Below are 10276 nucleotides of genomic sequence, written 5' to 3' on the forward strand. Positions count from 1 at the left end.
GCAAGCTTGATCTTCTCAGCTAGCTCAAGGTCTTTCTTCTGCTGGGCCTCCCTTACCTTACCTGCAAGTTACAGCAAGATCAGATTTGAAACAAGCAAGGGGAAAAGCAGTCGTCAGGGTCTCACCAAACATACCTTCGGTCTCCTCCTTTGCCTTTGTCAGCTTCTCCTGAACCAGCTTCAAGCTCAGCTCGACTTGAGTATGTTTTGTTCCAGCTCTGAGTAGCGAGCCACAAGATCACAAGAGTTCTGCGAAGAACCAATCGACTAAATGTCAAATATAATTCACTTCCGAGTGAAAAAGGAAAAACACACGTTTCTAAGACTACAGCCGAATACAAGCATTCGACCGTAGTCTCGGGGACTACACCCAGTGGGTGCACTCAGCGTGCCCCCACTAATCCTGTTGAAGACAAAGTCGACCAGTCGACCTCAAAAAAAAAAGTGTGCGAGATGCATTCTCTAAGACTGTGATCAACTGCAAGCAGTCGACCACAGTCTCGGGGACTACACCCAGTGGGTGCACTCAGCGTGCCCCCACCGGTTTGTGAAATCCAGTCGACCAGTCGACTGACAGAAAGATTGACATTATAAAGCCTAAGGCCGACTGCCAGCAGTCGACCTTAGCCTTGGGGACTACACCCAGTGGGTGCACTCAGCGTGCCCCCACCGGTTTGTGAAATCCAGTCGACCAGTCGACTGACAGAAAGATTGACATCATAAAGCCTAAGGCCGACTGCCAGCAGTCGACCTTAGCCTTGGGGACTACACCCAGCGGGTGCACTCAGCGTGCCCCCGCTAACACGGAGTTTATTCGACACACCCAGTGGGTGACTAATATAAATTCCGGAAAAGAAAAGTTTTTGGTAGCATATCCAACAGAACAAACAGCGGTCGACTGACCTGGACATTGCTTTGGAGGGCAGAACTGGCGTCATAAGCTGCCTGGCTCGCGTCCCGGATGGTCTTCAGCTGCTCCATCATGAGTCCCGCCTGGCGTATTGCCTCCTTCGCTGCGCCAGCTTGGTCCTCTGGGACGTGGTGCGTCGTGAAGAGGGAGGGCTGCTGAGCACTCGTCAGTGGATTTGCGAAGGACACCGTGTGTCGAGTGGTGGTCTCTTCCTCCACAGTCAGAATCTCAGGCGCCGTCACGTCCTGAGGCACCTTACTGGCGGACGCTTTCCGACTCCTCCTGTGCTTCAGCGGCTCTTCATCCTCGTCGTCATCAGGAAGATTGATAACAGTATTGGGCGGAGCTGCGAAGAAGAATCAGGATCAGAGGTCGCGAGTCAGTCGACTAAAAACGGTGTTAAGAATACAGTACCTGGGTTCGAAGTTGCCGCATCCTCCATCTCGTGGTCATCGGCCCGGGCCGAGGTCTCAGAAGTAGCAGCACTGCAACTCCAAAGGATCAGTCGACTAACTTCAGCGTCGACCAGAAATAAAGTTCACACAGAATAAGAAAATATGAGCAGCACGGTTACCCTGATATGGTAGGGATGGACACCTTCATCTTCGGCAAGAGTTTGATCGGCTTCGACGAGGCCGCCCTGGGCTGCTTCGGCGCCTTTTCAGTCGGCGCTGGAGAGGTGGTCCTAGGGCGCTTGGTCGACTGCGTCGCAACCCCCTTGCCACGTTCAGTCGAAGGGTCGTGGACGAGCTTCGACCACCTTTCCGAGCGCGGTGGCACGACCTCCTCCTCCTCCTCTTCCTCGTCCTCGACGTCGTCTTCATCACTGACATCATCATCATCATCGTCGTCATCGTCCTCTGCGACATCCGAGTCCCATTCCTCCTCTTCCTGGCTCTCGCCTCCGCTCGCCTCGCCCTCCTCAGTCGAAGCTTGTGCCCCATTGGGCATCGAGTACAGCTCGGTGAGGGCCTAACAAATGCCCAGACAAGAATCAGTCGACCAGTCGGCAGGATTAACAGAAATGAATACGACGAGGGTGCAGTAGAGAGCAGAGCAAGTGTACCTTGTTTGAGTCGCTGTTGTGGTCGAGTGGAGGAACCCTTCTGGCTCCGCGCGGGTTGTCCTTGTTTCCGGTGACGACCGCCATCCATCTTTCCAGAGTGACATCGTCGACTGCTTCTGGATGGACTCTGGTCTCGTCTTCGGTCCCACAGTACAACCACATGCAGTGGCTCCGGAACTGGAGAGGCTGGATGCGACGCCTGAGGAAAACCTCCAAGAGGTCCATGCCTGTCACTCCCTCCCGAACCAACTGCACCACGCGCTCCATCAACATCTTCACGTCGGCTCTCTCCTCCGGAATCAGCTTCAGAGGGGAAGGCTTGCTCACTCGGTCCATGGTGAACGGAGGGAGTCCACTCGACTGCCCTGGCGTCGACTGGACCTGGCAGTAGAACCAAGTCGACTGCCAGCCTCTGACGGACTCGGGAAAGGTCATGGGCGGGAAGGTGCTCTTATTCCTCACCTGAATCCCCAGGCCCCCGCACATTTGGACGACTCGGGTTCTCTCATCACCTGGGCTCGCCTTCTTCACGGTCTGAGATCGACACGTGAATATATGTTTGAACAAACCCCAGTGCGGTCGACAGCCCAAGAAACCCTCACACATGGACACGAACGCAGCAAGATAGGCAATGGAGTTTGGGGTAAAGTGGTGGAGCTGCGCTCCGAAGAAGTTCAAAAAGCCACGAAAGAAAATACTTGGCGGCAAGGAAAACCCACGATCAACATGAGTGGCCAAAAGCACACACTCACCCTCTTCTGGCTGTGGCTGCCACTCCTTCCCCGGCAACCTCGCAGCTCCGTGAGGGATCAAGCCCTCGTTGGCCATGTCGAGGAGGTCCTTCTCTGTGATGGTCGACTGGATCCAGTCTCCTTGGACCCAGCCCTTCGGCAGGCGGGATCTGGACGAGGACCCTCCGCGGCTGGTGGATCTCCCCTTCGCCTTCTCCGACGCCGACGCCTTCTTGGCGCGCTCCAGCGCCGCCGTCTTCTCCTTGGCCATGGTCGCCGGAGAGATGCGCGAAGGGAAGTGGTGCGGGGGCGAGAGCGAGCACGCTGAGCTGGGAGAAGGAAGCAGAGAGAGAGGGAGAATGCTGGGGCGCAGCACAGAAATCCTCGCCGGGCGCATTTATAAGGTCCCTTCCGAGTGGCTGACATGTGGGCCCGGTCGATCTAATCATATCTGAGAGCAGTTATGCAGGCTGGATACGTGGCGAAAAAGGCGGCGCGGAGATCGAGGCGTCTATGCCCCGTCCCATCCGAACGCCGCGGTCCGCCCCGCTTCGCGCGCGCCCCCAAATTTCGCATCCCGCGGAATCCGCGAGCAACAAATCAGTCTGTCAGACGCGGTGTTTCCGGCGATCCGTCGCTCGGAGATCGTCGAAGCCCGAAAGATCACTCGACGCAAAAACAGAATGGATCGAGTCGACTGAAGGCAAATTGCTCCCTGTCAACGAAGGGATTCTTTGGTCCAGAACAGCGCACAACCTGAGCACAAAGATTAATCGGAAACGACATCAACTCCTTCTTCACTCGAAGCCTCAATCCATTCGGGGGCTAATGATGGGGTTATGTACCTAGGGTAGGGTCATGGACCTGATCCAAGTAACTTACCCCAGGACATCCTTAGAAGAGGTCGCCTTCCAGTCGACCAACGAGGATTCACTCGACTGGCCTGAAGGACTCGACCACGAAGACTCACTCGACCACCAGGAGGTCAAGAGGCACTCTGCACTGCAACGGCCTGTAATCAAGTAGACTTTATTATAGTAAAGGCCTTTATGTGGGGCGTTACCAGTAACGCCCCAGACTTAACTCACCTTAAACCCTCTCCTACGTGGGCTGGCTGGGGTCCTGGCGCACTCTATATAAGCCACCCCCCTCCACAGGCAGAGGGGTTCGGCACCTTGTAATCCATACATTCATAATCCACTCGACCGCCTCCGGGCTCCGAGACGTAGGGCTGTTACTTCTTCCGAGAAGGGCCTGAACTCGTACATCCTTTGTGCTTACAACCTCTCCATAGCTAGGACCTTGCCTCTCCATACCTACCCCCCACTCTACTGTCAGGCTTAGAACCACGACAAGGACCCCGGAGGAGAACGCCGAGATCGCACGAACCAAAGTGGATGACTGGTTTCAAGGGTTGAAAGCAAAGAGACATCCACTTCCGGAGGAGAAGGTAGATCCGGTGAAAGTGAAGCGCACTCTGGCTGCCCTGACAAAACCACCCAAGTCTCCGCCGAAAGGAAACTATGAGCGTATTATTGGAAAGGAATTTGCCAAAGCGGAGCGGTCGGGAAGTACTGTCAGTGATCAAAGGCTGAAAGAACGACGAGCTGGGAAACAAATTTCCAAGCTCGGCGAACAAGCGAAGCAATCGTGCCCCCCGCTCAAGGTGCCTAGCCACAACGTCGCTAATGATCCGAGGATGGTGCCCGGTTATAGCAATCTTGCAGATTACCTGCCCGACGATGTACATTATGAACCCATGGAGGTGCAGATATAAAGATACGAGTACGTGAAGCCTCTCATCAAAGATGAAAGATCTCTATCAACGATGATGCGAAGATTGCATGATTGGTACTTGAAAATCTGCAGAGACTCTGGGGGGAGAAGTACTTTGTATGTGAAAGTAAAAAAGGAGCATGACCTCGTTGGAATTGAACTGTTGCCTGTTCCATTTGAGGAGTTTTATCAGTTTTTCAATCAATTGGCCCTCGATAAAACAACGGTTGCCTGCTACTGTCTGTAAGTAGTACTACTTCTGTCATTAAGTCTCTCTATATAGCTCAGCTCTTTCATTGCATGTATTTATAATCATCATCACTATATTATGCAGATTGAAGATCGCCGAATTGAAGAAAAGACAAGTCGATGATATTGGGTTCATTAACACATATCTCATAGATGCAACTCAGGTTAAATTTCATGCCGCAGCTACCGAGGCCAACTTGCTACGATCGTTGGTGATAAATGAAAACAAAGATATAATACTCTTTCCTTACAATTTCAAGTGAGTGTTACTGTCTTGTGCGTATTCGGTTTCCCTTATATATTAGTCAAGGTTATAGTAATGTAATTGATGAGTTATGCATGCGTGTGCAGTTTCTACTATATTCTCCTAGAGATTAAGCTTGAGCACGGACTAGTAACCGTCTTAGACTCAAGACGAAAAGATCCTCAGGACTATGCAAACATGACTCAAATACTCGAGAAGTAAGTTAAATCGATCATTATCCACCATATCAGCAACTTTGTTCATTTCCTGATATATCAAGTAATTGTTTTCTTTGTCCGGCAGGGTTTGAAGAAAATTCACCAGAAAAGCTCCGGGACTGCCGAAGGAGCTGCAATTTAGACACCCGAAAGTAAGTACTATAGTAGCATGTTCCGCGCATCTACTAGTCATTCAAGCGCTAATTTTATCAATACCATTTGACATTCTTGCTTATCAGTTTGATTGACCTTTATTTCTTGTAAAGTGGTTGTGGCAGGAACAAGGGAATGATTTCTGTGGATACTACGTTTGCGAGTCCATCCGCCACACGACCTGTGAGCGGGGCTACACTGACGAACAATATGAAGTACGTAAATAACAACATTCACAATTTTATTTTATTACCATCATTTATGTTGAGTTTCATTCATTCATATATATATGTATTGACCCCCTTCTTTAAATTAGATGTTTCGGAAGCGGGATGAACTCCTAGCACCAGCTCGCATGCGAGCAATTCAAGAGGAATTGGCGGCATTCTTTCTTGACCACGAGATCCCTGAAGACGGAGAATACTATGTGGACCCTGAGTCCGTATGATTATATTTGTAAGAGATAATTATTGTACATATGTAGCCGGTAGTGTCGGATAGATATACGAGAACTTGTTGTTCGACCAATCTCTCGGAGAAGGAGAGGTGGTCGATATCACTTCTCTCTGTATGCATATATGTTCATGACGATCTTCTGTTTCCTTCGTTTGCTTACTAGCTAGCTAGCGTGTCTAGTCCTCTCTATACGTATGTATAGTACGTAGCGTCGACCAAGCATGGACATAAGAGAGGACACTTCTCTCTATTAATTATAGCTAGCTAACACAATATATGAAACACCTAATTAACCCCCCAAAACCCCCAACCCCCCCCCCCCTTTCAAAAAAAAAACAAAAACCCTAACCACAGAAATGCTGACGCGTGGATGCCTATTGGTCCCGGTTGGTGCCACTAACCGGGACCAAAGGGTCTCCTGCCTGGGCTCCGCGCACAGGCCACGTGGAGGCCCATCTGTCCCGGTTCTGGATTGAACCGGGACTAAAGGGACAGGGCATTAGTACCGACCCTTTAGTCCCGGTTTCAGAACCGGGACAAAAGGCCCTTACGAACTGGGACAACAGGCCATTTTTCTACCGGTGCCTAGCAATCTACCATGCGCGTCGCGATTACTCTGTAGCATCAGGGAGGGGATAAAGGACTCGAATTCACCCTGTTATGTCCTGACACTTGTTCATTCTCTTCTGTAGTTGCCTCCTGGAGAGTGAAGGAAACTGAAAGAATGGTCGCGATCCGGACCGAGCTGACGAAGGTAATTATACACATGTCTCCTGTTCTTATATCTCAGCCTCCTGTTGCATCCCAGATGCTTTTATCTTATCTGTCCTGTGTCCTGTGCCATATAGCTGGGAGCAACGGTGGAGGAAGGCCCGGACTACTGCATCATTACGCCACCGGAGAAGCTGAACGTCACGGCCATCGACACCTACGACGACCACCGGATGGCGATGGCCTTCTCCCTGGCGGCCTGTGCCGAGGTACCAGTCACCATCAGGGACCCCGGGTGCACCCGCAAGACGTTCCCCAACTACTTTGATGTGCTAAGCACCTTCGTGAAGAACTAGGCTGGGAAAATCAACAACGAATTGCGCTTGTACTTTGTAGCCTGTCCATGGTTTGAGGAAATTTTGTCTTAGTCTTGTCGCGAGATGGTGTATGAGTCTGTAATATTAGTTTTGTAGCGTGTGCACCTTGAGGTAAAATGAAATGTATTGCACACTGTTTTCGTTTTTTTGAATAAGAAATAAGTTACCGTTCTGTGATCTAGGAGTAGATGCAAATGCTGCTGGTCGAGGGGGATCTTTAGCATGCAAGCTATATGAAAGGGGGTAGCATTCCCTAATGCATGAAATATAATTACTCAAACCTAAATGAAATAGTTCAGGTATGGATCTCAACACGAGATCCTATGGAGGGAGAGCGCGCTATCGGCATAGAAGATCAGTGCTCATTGTTTTTTTTTTTTGAAATGGTGCTCATTGTTGTTGATTGTGCGTTAGGCATGCTATGGAAGCTTACTTAGTATGGCATTTCAACAGATACTACTAATGTGCTGGGCGAAATAGTTGGTGTAAACAAGTGGGCCCAGTTTGTGTTGCGAAAGGAACAATTACATCATGTGATGAAAAATTCCTATCCTACATAAAGCAAACACTGTAGCGCACATGTCGGGATGTGTGTATTTCGGGTTAGTGAGTGTCGCGCCATTGTTCAGCAGGGACTATATTTGTCTTCCATCGCGACTTGCCCGCAAAGGTCTATTCCAGTCCGGAATAATCACTGTCCTCGTCACTGAAGTGAGCTCTAAGAATTGGACTGGTTAACATACTCCACTTAATTATCGTAAAATCATTCCTGATGCCTTCCAAGCCTACACACTTTATAATGATCACTTTCGCCTGTCTTTTGTTGTCAGAGGAAATAGGAACCAGAACTAAGAGGCACACGAGAGATTGATCTCCGTCCATCGTTGCCAAAGGAAATTGAAATTGGAGTCAGGAGGCACGGGAGAGACTGGTATTTATTTGTTGGGTATGGTGACATGAAGGTGCCTCGCTGGCCCACCGCATTGCATATCTTTTGTGTGCTTTCAGTAATATTTTAGCACATGGGCTACATATCTCTAGTCAGCTTTGATTTGCTATCTTCACTTTCACATTTATGCGTAGTAAAATCATATATTCGCCACATCATAGGCTCTCATCGGTTCCACTCCTCCACGGCCAAATCACATGTCCTCAAACAGGCTACAAAATCTGGTATGTAGGGCAACCACATAGCATGGCTTCCATGGACGACACCAACACACAAAGATGTGAAATCATGAGCAAGTTTACTACAATCATGAGGGTAACTCACCCTAATGGTTTGATTGACTTGAATGGACCATTGTAGGAATCCTCATCCAATGTATGAATCCCCTGGAGGAAATGGGGGAAACAAATCGAAAGTGAGGAAACAAATCCAATTAGTTATTTTGATAGAAGCAGTCATAGTATCGAGGGGGAGTGTATCACTTCACTCATGAAGTTAACACAAGTGAGGATTCATTTATATTATTCACATAATTCAAAAGAGTAATGTCGTTTTCTCGAGGAAAACTAGCCTTCTCACTCTCGATACATATGCATCTGAGATTCTTCTCTACATTCTTGCATTGAGATGCCACAACTCTTTCCCAGGGAATTGGGTCAATATGCTGGCTAGGGAAAACAAGCTATATCATATCATATAGATAAGGAAGAATGGAGTTATTGAGCTCTTTGCACACATCCAGTATAATTCATTTCTGATCCATTGCGTAAAAGGGTGTCATGTTCTCTTTACAATGAGGGTGATCCCCCATCCATGTTTGCATAAGAAAAGATTTGTTGTAACCTTATCTTCCTCAATCTGTTTCTCCTGTTGCACCCCTTGGTGCTTAATCTGACCTGTCTTGTGCCCTATAGCTGGGAGCAACGGTGGAGGAAGGCCCGGACTACTGCATCATCACGCCGCCGGAGAAACTGAATGTCATGGCGATCGACACCTATGACGACCACCGGATGGCGATGGCCTTCTCCCTGGCGGCCTGCACCGAGGTGCCAGTCACCATCAGGGACCCCGGGTGCACCCGAAAGACCTTCCCCAACTACTTTGATGTGCTAAGCACCTTCATGAAGAACTAGGTCGGAGAATCTTTGGCGAATTGCGCTTGTACTTTTGTAACCTGTCCGTGGTTTGAGGATTTTTTGTCTTTTTCGTCTTGTCGCGAGATGGTGTATGAGTATGTAATATTAGTTTTGTAGTGTGTCAGCCCTGAGGTAAAATGAAATGTATTGAACACTATTCATATTATGAATAATAAATAAATTACCGTTCAGTGAGCTTTGATGTCATGCTACTGGTCGAGCAGGATCTTCAGCATGCAAGCTCTAGGAAAGGAGCCAACATTCCCTCGCGCAAAGAACATCACAGCTCTCTCAACTGAGTGCTTGAAATATAAGAGCATCTACAGCCAGTCTCCTCAAACATCCATGGGCGCAAACATCCATGGACGCGCCCGATCAGTCCGTCATGTAGCATGCGGAGAAAATAAAGAGTATGTCTGTATGGGCGGATAAATAGGGGCTCAAAATGAACACACCAGGGCACTGACCGGGCGCTTCCATGAACATTTAGGGGCTTGATTTGTTAAGTCCAACTGTAGATACTCTAATACTCAAACCTAAATGAAACAATTTAGGTACATATTCTCTTTGAGAGATCCTACGAAGGAAGAGCACCTAAATGAAACAGTTCAGGTACGGATTCTCCATGTGAGATCCTACGGAGGAAGAGCACGCCACTGGCATTGAAGATCGGTGTTCACTGTTGTTGCATTATGAGTTTTTTTGACAGAAGTTGTTGCATTATGAGTTAAGCATGCTATGGAACATTAATTAGTGTTCGTAATGGTATTACTAATGTACTGGGTGAAATAGTTAGCGTTCACAAGTGGGCCAGTTCGTATTGAGGAAAAAACAATCGCGTCATGTCGGGATGTGCAATTTTCTATCTTGCACAAAACAAATACTCTAGCGTGTGGAGGTGGAACCTCATGTTTGGATGTGCGTATTTAGGGTCAGTGAGTGTGACTTCACCACAAGGCAGGGACTATACTTATCTCCCACATTGGCTAGCCCGCAAAGGTCTCTTCCGGTCCCGGGCGATCACTACCATCTTCACTAATGCGAGATCAAAAAAATGAACTGGTTAACAAACTCCACCTCATAACCATAAAATATTTCCTGGTGCCTTTCAAGCCTACACAATTTGTAGCCGACCCTTTTCACCCTCTATATATGGGTGGTATTTGTTGATAGAGGAAATAGGAATTGCAGCTAAGAAGCACGTGAGAGGTTGATCTTTGTCCATCGTTGCTAAAGGAAACTAGATTTGGAGTCGACATGTATGAGATAAACTAGTATTTATTGGTTGGGTATGGTGACAT

At 48.6% G+C, this 10276-nt stretch overlaps 1 protein-coding gene across 1 annotated transcript in view; it reads left to right on the forward strand.

Annotated features, from left to right (window-relative positions):
- The window catches only part of LOC123152923 (3-phosphoshikimate 1-carboxyvinyltransferase 2), a 30295-nt gene extending 21323 nt beyond the window's left edge, over window positions 1-8972 (forward strand). Inside the window, exons 8-10 of the mRNA XM_044572292.1 lie at window positions 6495-6556; window positions 6651-6857; window positions 8754-8972. Coding sequence (XP_044428227.1) covers window positions 6495-6556; window positions 6651-6857; window positions 8754-8972 — 488 coding nt within the window. The remainder of the gene's footprint in view (window positions 1-6494; window positions 6557-6650; window positions 6858-8753) is intronic.
- Window positions 8973-10276: the final 1304 nt, after the last annotated feature.

Source organism: Triticum aestivum, chromosome 7A (assembly GCF_018294505.1).
Source record: "Triticum aestivum cultivar Chinese Spring chromosome 7A, IWGSC CS RefSeq v2.1, whole genome shotgun sequence".
NCBI classification, from domain to species: domain Eukaryota; kingdom Viridiplantae; phylum Streptophyta; class Magnoliopsida; order Poales; family Poaceae; genus Triticum; species Triticum aestivum.